The sequence below is a fragment of the Amphiura filiformis genome, chromosome 14 (assembly GCF_039555335.1).
Source record: "Amphiura filiformis chromosome 14, Afil_fr2py, whole genome shotgun sequence".
Taxonomy (NCBI): Eukaryota; Metazoa; Echinodermata; class Ophiuroidea; order Amphilepidida; family Amphiuridae; genus Amphiura; species Amphiura filiformis.
In genome coordinates this window covers 42,515,078-42,528,735 of record NC_092641.1, presented here as the reverse complement: position 1 = coordinate 42,528,735, position 13,658 = coordinate 42,515,078, and the positions used below count along the sequence as shown (strand labels likewise).

At 36.3% G+C, this 13,658-nt stretch overlaps 1 protein-coding gene across 1 annotated transcript; it reads right to left on the bottom strand.

Annotated features, from left to right (window-relative positions):
- Positions 1 to 451: 451 nt before the first annotated feature.
- On the bottom strand, positions 452 to 11,374 carry LOC140169435 (L-serine dehydratase/L-threonine deaminase-like). Its single transcript, XM_072192696.1, has 8 exons — positions 11,356 to 11,374; positions 8,597 to 8,698; positions 6,374 to 6,454; positions 5,882 to 6,021; positions 4,922 to 5,012; positions 3,062 to 3,290; positions 1,890 to 2,014; positions 452 to 1,107 (listed from the first exon to the last, which is right to left on the bottom strand). Exons 1-8 carry the CDS (start codon positions 11,372 to 11,374, stop codon positions 914 to 916), a joined length of 981 nt encoding a protein of 326 aa, XP_072048797.1. The 3' UTR covers positions 452 to 913.
- Positions 11,375 to 13,658: the final 2,284 nt, after the last annotated feature.

The following is a 13,658-nucleotide window of genomic DNA, read 5'->3' as shown; positions in this document are numbered from 1 at the left end:
CCTCATATTCTATCATAAATAACGAACCGCTTGTCTTGGGTCACTGAAATTCCATTGTAGTAACTGGATTCCTTGCCCCTATAATATGCATAACTTTTGTTACCAGTGTGTTATTAGTTTTTGAGAAAAATGCAAAAATAGACACAAATTTATCGAGGGGTGTAGTACCCCCTTAATGGTTTTATAGTTTATTATGTTGATTTACCGAAAATGAAGAAATAACATCAGTATAATAACTGTAAAAAAAGGGTGTTGTGTCCATTTTACGCCAACATAATGGGATAAATTAAAAATAAAACACACTATACTATATCGTGGAGCTGTGAATAGCGATGAACTAAACCATCAAACCTATAGAAAAACAACAAGAAATATACACAGTTATATAGAAAGCGGTCCCATCACACAACTCGCCGGTAAGAAACTGTCTTATTCATTTCCCCGGCATTTCCCATTCATCTATCTAATGTAAATAACAATGATACGCTTATTATACGCAAAAAGCATATCAATATCCCTGACATTAGTTTATTCCACAGACAACAAAGATCAAGGATATATATTCTTTATCGCAAGAACATAAAAAACATTGGCAAAATTGCAACTTTTTACAAGTACGCTATATTCTGCGATAGTCCATATTTACATAACTTTGGCGAACACTTTTTGGTTCTCGTTTAAATTCTACAGATAGCACAGCCTATCTAATGTTATCTGCGGCTGCAGTACAGTTCAGAGAAAGATGATAGAGCTTATAAACAGAAATCGAAAACGAATGAGGCAAAGTTTTTTAAGTAGCATACATTTTGTGTACATTGTTAACATGTATGCAATAAATAATATTTATATTCAATATTGTTGAACCATGCCCTAAATGTGGACGTTAAAATCACGTAATCCATAAATATTAATTCTATTCGATGCCAACACTAGTTTTACAGTCCAACAGAGCCTGAAGTGTCATGGCTGCACCGCCACATACAATTACTACAGCGGATTCGATGTTGTCTTTTAGCTTGCCGTTCTTCTGCAGCTTAGGAATGATGTCCTCATAGATGCCTGCTAGCGCTGCACCACATGACAACTCGACCAGCATTCTGTGATCATCTGTACAATAACAACAAATGCAATCAGGGGTCCATTTCAATTAACTTTACAAAGCTTCGTAAAGTATCAAAAAAACTTACGACGAGTTCCATTTCATTAAATTTCACTTACACCAGGCACAAAAAGAAACTCGTCAGTTATATTCATCCTTGCTGTTCAATAACTTGATAATTCTGAAATATACATGTTGTTAATTGGACTTTTCTTTCTCATTTGACACCCTGTTCGTGAACATTGAGCAAGAATTGACCAAGATATGCGCCTCCAAACTCTCAAACCCCAAAATGAAAAGTTGCAATTTTAGCGATTCTATTGTGCCTGTTACACTGTGTGTTTTATTGATTGACCCGTGGTGCTTGTGTGCAATACAACGATGCGTTCCCATTGAATATCGTTGAAAATGCAACTTTTGATTTTGGGGTTTGAGGCTTTGGAGGCGCATATCTTGTAAATTCTTGTTCGTTTTTCACGAACAGGGTGTCAAATGAGAAATGTATATTTCAGAATAATCCAAAATTATCAAGTTTTTGAACGGCAAGGATGAATATAACTGACGAGTTTCTTGTTGTGCCTGGTGTACTTACGAACGGTACCATTCGTAAGTTATAGAGATTTACTACAGGGACCTTTAATAAAGTTACGTCTAATAATGGGTATTCGTAACTTTACAAATGGTTAGTTGAGTTACGAAGGGTTACAATTTTAGTGAAATGGAGCCGGGAAGGAGACAGTTCATACTGGCAATGACGGGTCAGGGTTCACAAACAATGATGTTAACTTACCAAGAAAGCTGAGACAGGCCTGTATAGCATGTTTATCTTCAACAACTACTGAATGTATGGGGTGCAGCTTGCCCCAGTCAAGGCTTTTCTGGCATACAGTTAAGGCTCCTAAACATTTGGCTAGACTGTAACATAACATTAAAAAAATAATAATGAGCTTTCGCCTGTTACATAACAAGATATATTGCAACGTATCAAAACATTTGCTTCTTTTATTCTAAAACTGCGAAATATAAGCATCTAAAAACAAGTAACTACCCCCCTAAATAATGACCATTATTCAAAAACGGACGATTGTATTATACAAATCTGTAAAATGCATTGGAAGCAGAATTTATTTCCGCACAATTTGACACCTCATACATACATACATACAAGGTATGCCCCTACAAGGTATGCTGTATTATATCAAGATTTTGTCCTCAAAGGGACAAGACTTTGTCCTCGAAGGGGCAAGCTAATAAGGGACCTCATTTGTCTAAATATTGACGTCACGGCGCACATTTAAATCAATGTAACCCAAGATTTGAAAGTTGCAGTAAATTGTATTGATTTTCAGTATAATGGAAGGAAATTTGTGTTAAGGTATCTGAGTGTTTTTGTATGGTATGGAAGTGCAACTTTTGAATCTGGACCTCGCTACATTAAATTGACCGGTTTGATATTGTTTCCTTTGCTATCGTATCAAATGAGGTGTCAAAATACGCAGAAATAAATTGTACTTCCAACGCATTTTACAGATTTGTAATACAATAGTCCCTTATTGAATTGAATTTTTAAGGGGGGTTGATTACTTTTTTTGAGATGTTTATAATAATAATAAAACACTAACTACCAAGGCGGTTTCGTGGGTTAAAGAACCACAACCGCAGGGTTTAACCGGGAATGTGCCGCATTTTCTAACCTCCAATAAACACGTTTACGGTGATCGGGACTTGACTATAAACCCTCCAGGCCAATTTTGCAAGGAAGCGTACGAGACCCTACGAAATCACTAGCTCCATTTAAGCTCATTAAAATACTGCAACCCCGTTTATCCAAGAAGTCTTATTCTCAGCGGCTCTGGCGCGGTTAGGGATACAACTATTGTATGTATTCAAGCGTCTTGTCGCTAAAGCCCCTGTGACAAAATTTGTCAGAAATCTTACAATAATGTTTTAAGAGCAACTGACCTGGTAATGTCTGGTAGCGTGACCAATTTCCCAGCATGCACTGCTTGATTATAACTATCGGCTCCTCTGGTTTCCATAGCAATGACTGGTACATCCGTCCAGCCGACACTTTGTAGACCTTCAATGACCCCACACAGTAGTCCCCCGCCTCCAACACAGGTTAGAACAACATCGGGTTTCTGCTGTACTTGGTCTTTTACCTCTTTTATTACCGTAGCATAGCCCTCCCTATAAACAGAGAAAAAATTAAATAAATTATTGTAAAGACACTAGGTCCATGTGTAAACATACCGTAACTGTCCTATGTTATTCTTAGCTAATAATTTTTGGAAGGTTTGATACCGGAAATGACCCCTTAATGACCTTTGACCTCAAATCCGTGGCATCACTCTCCTAAGTAATACATCTTGAATGCCCATAGAAAGCCATCTTTACTGCAAATACCCACCCTATATATCCATATGCCTTCCTCGGAGTTACTTCACGCGAGTACAGATGTACCGCCTTTGATATCGCGTGTAACCACACCTGTTATTTTGAGCCAAGACGCGCGATTTTAATACTACCCGCACTGGTATACGCACTGACGTCACTCTCTCGAGGAAGCCAAATTGACTATATTATAATAGTCCGGGGCTATTCACGTATAGTTTGATCAGCTCGTAATCAGCGGGCTTTACATCGCGGATTAATATCAATATATATTTTATTTTGAGAATGGTCTTGTGACATCCAGAAGTATTGCGAATTATTAAATCTAGTCCTATAGTGAACCGTAGTGAACTTGCTTCCATAGAGTTAAGACAGAGTTTATTTTGCTCTGAGTTTGTTGTCTTGTTTGCTACTGAGTTCTATTTGAACTCGCCTGCAGTTCTTGACTTGAATTTGTTTTTGAACCACAGCATGTAGTTTTCGTTGTTTACTTTTATTTTTTGTTCTCTGTCCCTGAAGAAGAGCAGATAATCCGCTGGAAACGTCGTGTTTTTGTTGGGTTTTTTGGGTGTTTTTTGGGTGTTTTTTTTGTCTGTTATGTGCACAGTGATTTTAATCACTGAAACTTCTGTGGGCTCTGGAATGGACAATTTTTGGCTACCGAACTTTGCCTGTTTTTGTGCCTACATTGGTTGTATGGTTTATAGTATCTGTTTATATGCACAGTAATTTTCATCACTTGTTCTAGCACTTTTTGTTTTTCCATTGATCCTTGTTGTTTTTGCAGGTTTCTATTGGCCTTGGAACTGGTAATTTTTGGCTATCGAACTTTAATAATAATAATAATAATAATTTATTTCTTATCTATCGCAGAACAATATAATATCTCAAAGCGCTTTACAATAAACATGATAATAACACATGATTCTAATTTATACATGGAAAGCAAATATATAAAATACACTGGTTAAAAACTATGCACATATAAAACCAATTAAGAACAAGATTAAAACCTATACCAAGACACTGCAAAATGATAAGCTAACATTGCACATTTAAACGAGCGCAAGAACAGTGAAACAAACCAAAAAACTTTGCCTACTTCTTATGCCTATATTTGCTGTTTTGTCCCCCCCCCCCTGCGTACTGTCAATCTGTATTTTACTGATTTCTCCACATCAAGTTGGTGTACCTTGCTCTTTTTCTTTCCCCAAGTCCTATACTTTATCTACATCCTTTAACACACAAAATAAAGACCTGGTATGTCAACTATAGCACTCTTAAAGTGGGTCTACTTTTTTGCGTAGTGATAAAAGCCTAAAAATTTCCGCCGATTACGAGCTGATCAAACTATATGATATAGTGTATGAATTTTTCCAAACACTTTCTAAACAAGCTTCACCCTTCCAGTAAAAAATATCACTCATCATATACCAGGATTGTCAAATGGATGAAAATAAATGATACCTTCATTCTCCTTGGCAAATTGTGTTGCATAAGCAATGGCATTGTCACATACCTGTTGAGAATGATATACATTTTACAGATTGTAACTTCTCCCATTTCAGAGGTTCCGCAGGCCCCGTATCCATAGGCTGTTCCCTTGTGGCGTGTGCCCTTGTTCCGTGTTCACTTGTTCCCATGTGACCTGCCACACAGACAACATATGGATACGGCCACTAAGCAAAACAAAGGTTCGTTGTCTGTGTGGCAGGTCACATGGGAGCAAGTGAACACGAAACAAGGGCACACGCCACAAGGGAACAGCCTATGGATACGGGGCTTTAACAGACCCTCAACAGCAATGTTGGGCTGTTATGGCCTTCCCCTATTTTAGCACGGCAGACACCACATGGTTGTTTTTTTCAAACACATTTGAACAGCAAGTCACATTCATCACTAATTTCATTAATTTTAAATATCGAAGTCATTTAGACCTACAGAGATTTTAACATTAAAACATATTCTACTCACAGGTTTTCTTTTTTGCCAAATGAAATGTAGCTAAATCATGTGGTGTCATAATGTGCAGGATTAGATCTATTAAAAAACAAATTTACCCCAATATTGTTCAGTTTTGAAATTGTGATTATTTTTCTAACAGTATAGACCAGACATGCCAACTATATCATTCCTAATGTGTGTCTACTTTTCGGCGTAGTGATAAAAGTCTAACAATTCCCGCCGATTACGATTAATACTAGAGGTGCGGGTAAAGAGTTGCCCGGGGTTGGATGTGATCAGACCGACAGATACATTTGGCCCATTGACACCCAACAACAAAAACAATCCGGGAATATTTAAAACGGTTGTTAAGAGTATCAAGGGTAAATATGAAGAGGAATCCTTTGGTTTGGTTGAAACCGATCATGTCTCAAATAAGCTTACCTTGCCATGTCTGATGACATTAGCATTGAGTTCTCTCATATTGTCTGCTACCGATTCTGATGTGACTTCTGGTATAACAATAGTTGCTGTCATACCCAGTTGCTTGGCAGCGTAGGCTAAAGATATACCAGAATTACCAACTTCAAAACAAATAATATGAAGAGAAGATGATTTATGCCCAAAAGTGTCTGCTTTTGACATGACACGTCACATATTTGTTAACATTAAAAAAAATCTACGTGTAACCTTTTTTGCGGACAAACGAGTACTATTGAAGACCCATCTATTGTATTAGCATATTGACGGCTGATTCGTATTAATTTAGCTTTTATCAAAAACACTTGATGCTTGTAGACGAGGTTTTACGGTGGTTACTGCGGGATATTGTGAGTTATTAACATGAGTGCGTTTCTGTATACCCAAATATGAAATGTCATTCAAGGAATAAATAGAACTATAGATGACATGTTTGCAACCCTTATTTTTGCTGACCTGATGAAGTGATGACATGGTTTCCACCTTTCTTCATTACTTTTTGACAGATGTTGCCAATGCCACGGATCTTGAAGGATCCTAAACAGATGCAGAAAAAGGAAAAAATGTCACAGAGATTTACAGTGCGCTATGAACACTGAACAGGTATAAACCAACAAGTCTCTGCATACTTTATAGGAATTCGCTTAGCACTGTTGCCACAAACATACCTTATAAACGGATTACTAACAGTCAGTGACACATCTTTATTGAGGCGCAGAACCCTAATCAAGTTATATATAAACCATTCCAACCACAATCAGCACCACATTCTTTACAGGTAGTTTGGGACAATATTAGCAGTAAGTTCCTCATCGGGAAATGTAAACCTACAATTAAGAAAAATTAGTTGGCACACCAATTATGCTGGAACTCTCCATTGCCGCTCTCATACAGTGAAATTGATATAACTATGTTTAACGAGAAGTACAAACCTTCCCCTACCCCATTCCCCCTCAATCAGTGCTGAAGAGACTAGAGAGACCAATGGGTGGCGACGGTAGGGATTTATATTTAGTATGCCATGTGTGTGCCAACATTAATGTCTTTGATTGTAGCTTAATCTTTCCACGAGAACAGAATAATGATATACTGCCGGGGCTCGAATTCATGCCGTCAAGCACTCACGCACTAGAGTCTAGCGCCTAGGTTCAATGCAAGATTGGGACCACCAGCACAGGTACACCGTCATCGAGGTACTTCGCTGGTACTGTGCTGAACCAGGGGAGTGACTGTGTAGTACCAGTTCAGTACCACAGCTGGCGGATTCCTGTACAGTAGCAACATTGGTACTGTGCACCAGTCCTATGCAACCACAATATGAATTTTGAAGTAGACAGATTAAGCTAACTGGATTGCCCGATTGATAATCTCTTTGACTTCCTCAAAATTGATTCCTCCTAGTTTCTCTTATTCAAATGTTAACTACGGAAAAAATATTGTGTCACGGTCGGGACCCGCAATTTAAAGGATATCAAAATCACAAAGTCTCCCGAAGTGTTGTATATAGCATGGTATCAGATTCAGCCAACGAGTCCCGGATAGATAATAATTGCCAATTAATATTTGTTCTCAATAGTGATATGGAATTCGGGAAAATTATCCAATGAATAAAGAAAAGTTTAATTCCTGGTCTCCATAAGAGTATCCATGCTATTGTTGAACGTCTCACTTTGTTTTAAAACAGAAGTGGTATCAGATAGGGTCCAAGCAAACATAAAAACGTTTTAAAACGTTTTAAATAAGTTATATTTTGGCTTTTGGTTTAGGTAAAACGTTTTAATAACATTAAAATGTCGGGTTATATAAAGGTCATGATAACGTTTTAAAACGTTTTGTATGAAAACACACTACAACAATAATTTTTTTAATGTTTTCAACTATTTTTGCAAACATTTTTGCCAAATATTGTGTCAATACTTAAATAACATTATGTTAAAATATTTGAACCCCGCAAACACAGAAATGTTCTTAAAATGTTTTTTTTTTTCAAAACCTTTTAATAACATTTAAATGTCGGATTATATAAAGATCACGGAAACGCTTTTAAAACGTTATTGAAAATATTTTGGGCAAACATTTTTCGCAAAATATTTTTTCAATCCCAAAATAACATTCTGTTTAGAATGTTTTGTATCAAGTTTTCAAGAATGTTTTTGGAATGTTATTAAAATGTTTTTATACCCTTTATATAACCCGACATTTAAACGTTTTCTGTAAAACCTTTCTGTTTGCTGAGCAGTAGATTATCAAAAATGTTTTTAAGGTTATGAAAACGTTTTATACTCTTAATATACCCTTTATATAACCCGACATTTAAACGTTTTCTGACAACCTTTTATAACCTTTTGCGAATGATGTCGAAAACGTTTTGTGTTTGCTGGGAAGCTGGCCATGGACCAACTTTTCAAACACCTTCATACAGGCCGGGATGACTGATATTGGCCTGTAATTGCTAGTGTCCATGTGGTCACCCTCTTTAAATATTGGAGAAACTCTGCTTGATGTCGAAAACGTTTTGTGTTTGCTGGGGTATCATTTTACTGGATTACCATCTGTGGTCTCAGTTGGGGTCACCCTCGAAACCCCGAGAACTTTGATATGAGTACGTTAAATTTTAAGATGACCATACGTTTGTAGGTGTTTTTTGTCAAAGAATGAACAACAAACAAATGCACTTGCCTGTAGGTTGAAGGTTGTCACATTTTAAAAACACCTTAAATCCAGTCCTCCTAGACATAGGTACACTCTCTAGTAGTGGCGTGCAGATGTGAAGGGTTTGTCCTCACTCATTGTCAGTTTTCCTCTCTCTGGCTCTATTTATAAATTTAAATAAAAAAGAGGAGTATGTATAAAAGTTATATAGACATCTGTTTCATTTCACCACACTCACTGTCTGCAATAATTACTGTAATACGTGCAATTTATTAGGCTCCATACTGCAGTTACTGTTCATTTTCCTATACACAATACACAGTACTCTCACCATTGACGCGTGACCTCTACATTATATGTATAGAGTATTGCCTAGTTAACTTAACTGTGTGAAAAATAACTGGCCAATATTTAAAGTACTCTCTGAAATTCTAGAAAATATAGTTTTTGTAACATGTCCTAAATTTTTAGCTAATTTAGGGGTTTGAAAATATTCGCACTTAGTGTTTTAGGAAGGAAGGGCACGGCATGGCCTGCTAAATTTTCTGTGTAAATCGAATGCATCTTTTACTGACTATCACTGAATTGTGTACCGCTCTCTTGCGAAGGGCATTAAAGCTTAACCACTTGACGGATATTTTAAACTTAGATGTCAATCAAGAATAATGAATACATTACATGTAGGCTAAAAACTTAGGTTATAATACAGCAAGTTGAAACACTGTTGTATAAGATTTCCTATAAATAAAAATTCCTTTAAAAAGGAAATGGGCGTACCAAAAAAAGTGCGCATGATATAGGGTATTGTAAATGTTTGACATAAGTATTGGAATTAATAGTAGGAATGAGTGAACTGGGATGAACAAGCAAGCACCGAAGTGTAGTATTTAGGTTAAGTGTGATTAAAACGCATTTTTTGTATATTGCAAACACACCCCTGTTTGAAAGTATCTGCACACAAGGACCCCGTTTTGCACATGCCTACTATATCAACATGGGGATACAAACTGATAAAGATACCTTGAATCACGGTAGACCTATCTCACCAACACTCGACAAAATACAATGCAATTGTGATTTGTATTGAACCCCCTCAACATGGAGTTGTAAATGTATACGTTATTTGCGCTGTCTTTGTTGGATGTCTGTTGCAGGTGTGTTCACGTTTGCATTGGCTTCGGAACCGAGGAATGTATAGGCCTATTTATACTACGGATGATAAGTTTTAATTATGCATGTAATCATGACAATTATTGCATTTAATTACTGTACAACACATATTCTAAATTTGATACATAAGACAACACTTTTACAATGTTGTGCACATAACATTTGACGGGTTTTTCGAATGTACAGTGTACGACCGGTCCTTATCTGAGAGGCTGGGACAAAATTAGCGTCTGATACTGCTGTATCGTGTAACCTGTCTGCCGCCCTCAAACAGCGGTAAGTACAGTAAGCAAAATCAAGAAAAATGTGTCAAAATTTAAACAAGCAGCCAATACCTGTACTTTTTACCTCTGATTTAAGACCTTATTTGTTGAAATTGGTTGAAAATTTAAGAAACGGTGCTCTAAAACCTAAGGAAGAAACGAAATCAAAAGTTGCACTTTTGGGTTCTAATCAATGAAAGCACAGCGCTAGTTTTAACGTGCTAATCAATGTTAGCACGGTGGTAGTTCTCTTGTTCGCAACAATTGTATGTACAAATCAATAGGGCATGCAATTTATCAAACTGCAACTTTTAAGTTGGCATCTTCCTTGGGTTTTTGGATCGCCGTGTCTTTATTTCTTGAACAATTTCAACGAACGAGGTCTTAAATTAGCGCTAAAAGATGCAGCAATTGTCTGCTGGTTCTAATTATGATATATCTGGCTTTGTTTATGATATACAGTGTGTAAACATAACTGGTACCTTAATTATTTGGCTTACTGTATGGTAGTATACATTACATTGAAAAATAATAAAGTTCCATTGTCACTTAACTTATGAGCGCAAGATGACAGGGGTGTTAGTAGCGGCTAACCTAGGAGCTATTTTAACGTGCCTCCTGGCATGTTCGTGTAGTGAGATTTAAAATCCGTGCATTGAAAATTTTAATTCCATGCAATATTTATATGACATTCAACAAATTCAATAGGGACAGCTTAATATGGCCTTCTGTATGGTCCCTTTCAGGTAAAAATTTCAATACTTCATAGCCCTGTTCCTTGAAAACGTTAAATTTTCATTGGGTCTGATGCATTTAGAAATAATTTGTGAACCGCAAGCCGATCGCCAGCCCCCCCCTGCCAAAAAAAAAAAAAATGGCTATTGCAATTTCAAAAATGGAAGAGAGAGAGAGACAGGGTAAAAACTGTACAATTGAACCCTATTAGGTATTGATATAAATTGGGCATATTGGAGTACACCCTTGGCCCCAGTATTTTGTAATAGTGTCCAATTATTGGATACATACTGGGCTAAAGGATGTTATGGATGGCAATGATGGGTGCATGAAATGAATATTCAAGATTGGCAATAATTATGTGTAAGCTGTCCCTCCACCACCTCCCATCACACCATACATTAGCGCCAGTGTAATAGGTCTTATTGTGCATACATACTGGGGGCAGTGGGCATTCCCTGCCTCGAAATGTATAGATAAACTTTACAAACATTTGCGATGTATCATTTAGTCTGTTTTTGATCTGAATTAACCCTATTTTTGGCCTACGGATATCATAAATTTTCTTGCGCCTCTTGCGCATCAGAAAATATTTAAAGGTGTATCGATGGTGGATACCAATACAGCTGATTGCCATGATGTATATAGGTATAGTGTAATGAATCACTGTTTCTAAACAATTCAACAATTCATATTGGCCTCATACAATGGCTAAAATATCACTCATTTTGGAGATCAAAGATAGATAAATTTATGAAAATCTTACCTGCTTTACGACTAATGGCAACTCCCTTTTTCCCCCACTTTTTCCTCGTATGGCTGCCAATATCATACACATACGGAATATATAGCAAAATGTAATTGATTGGATTTTCCGGTCCAAAGAATACCTCACAGATATGAACAGAGCACAAAAGATTTTGTTATGTTTGAAGTTCAGGACCAAGGTCAAAGTAAAACTGGTGATCTGTACCATTCCGAAACATATGTGACGTGTCATGTCAAAAGGAGACACTTTTGGGCAGGATCGTAAATGGAGATATAGCCAAAAATCTGCCTGGGTGATTTTTTTCATAATTTGAGTTTGTTGCGAATTTGTGATGTTATTAATGTTAAAAATATTGTCTGATAGTTTCAGACCAGAATATAACTGGCATCTTGTATTGTTTGAGACACTTTTCATGGCAATTCCTACTCTCAACATTGTCAATAATATTTTTAAAGGCCGATATCTCAATTTCCAATTTTATAATACTATAACTTACGAACTGAATATCTTCGCTTAGGAATGTCTGATTTCATTGGGGAAAGCGGCGTTGTGGAGCAAAATATCTATATATTTAAGATATGTAAAAACCTCAAAATTGATAACCTGCCCAAAAGTGTCTCCTTTTGACATGACACGTCACATATACACTCACACGTGTAAGTGCAATGCACTACGTTGACGAAGGGGCTCTCGTGCGATTTTTGTGTTAAAAGCAACTTTTACTTGATTTTGGTACTTGTGGGTGCATAATGGACAGAAATTATGTTATCAATAATTGAAGATAGGGATAGGTGGTCAAATCCAGGACGGCCGCCAAAAGCCCTTAAAATTACATGATACATGTAAAAAGCATATATCACTCTAAAAATATGACCAAAACTAACATTTTAAACAATATAACTATTTTTTTGTATCAAACACTCAAATATAGATTATTTATACTCTAGTAATATGAATAATATTCAATATGGCGACCTGTATGGCCGGCGATATACTGCCCTGAGATAGTAAATATATATACGCATGTTATAAGAAAGTTTTATTTCTATTATCAATATTTATAAATGACATGTCTTTGGAACATGATAAGACCAATGTTTTTGATCATTTTCCATCCCATTTGTGAAATCCAAGATGGCCACCATCCAAAACATTTAGCACTATACTAATGTCACTACTGATAAAATACACTGCAAATGTATCTCATGCTCGTTATAAGACGCTTATTTTCGAAACATTTTACAACTTTACTTTTTCCTTCATCAGGAGATATTTAATCTTACTTGCCTTTTAATGCTTTAAAAAGACTTCTTTTATTTAAAAATTTATTCAATTACTTAATATACACGATGACAATCTGGATGCATAGGTTCATATGTTACGTAATAAGATCAATTTGTATTTCAATTCTGGTAGTTTAAAAAAACTAATTTATTTGTATGCATTTTTACCACTTTTGGTTGCTAAAACGTGCCGCCTATTTTTGTTTTTAATTTAAAACTACATTTTTCACCTTTGGTATAATTGATTGTTCAACATAAATGCGGGTCTTACATGAATGTTGATGTCCAAATTAGCCGCATGCAAAATATCGCAATTGAATAGGATAGGTCTTGAATCTTTACTAGCATGACAATACAGCTTGTGTTGATAGAGTTAGATCTTCTTGGCCGTTGTCTGGAACACTGTGTAGGGTCTATTGTTCTATTGTTTCCGATTTGAGCGCTGACATATTGGAAAATGTTGCCAATCAATATTCATGAGAGTGTATATTCAACGTCCAGTTGTCGAAATTGGGTGACTTGTGTTTAGAAGGTGCGAAATACATGTACCACCGACTTGGCGTTTTAATTACGTAACGCATAACGGCATTGATGTCATCGAATGACTGCTTAGTACTGTTATGTGTACAATTTCTATAATAATTCGTCGGCTGTATTCCATAGTGGCGTATAGTGGGGCGCCGCGAATAAACAACTTTTCGAGAAAATCGGGTTTGAAGAAATATCAATTTCAAATCGAGTTGTGTAAATCAGACATTTATTATATTTTGTAAATGATGTGAAATTTCTGTAGTAAACTAAATAGATTTTATTTTTTATATATTTTTCAAAAGAAATAAATGCATAATATTGCTGGCAAACTGAAAACA

Bases quoted from the DNA above. Each gene is read 5' to 3' on its own strand.
- LOC140169435 (XM_072192696.1), bottom strand. The intron at 6,022-6,373 runs GTCAGCAAAAAT...TTTGTTTTGAAG, and splicing joins CCATGTCATCACTTCATCAG to TTGGTAATTCTGGTATATCT. The intron at 1,108-1,889 runs GTAAGTTAACAT...GTTATTGTACAG, and splicing joins GGCCTGTCTCAGCTTTCTTG to ATGATCACAGAATGCTGGTC.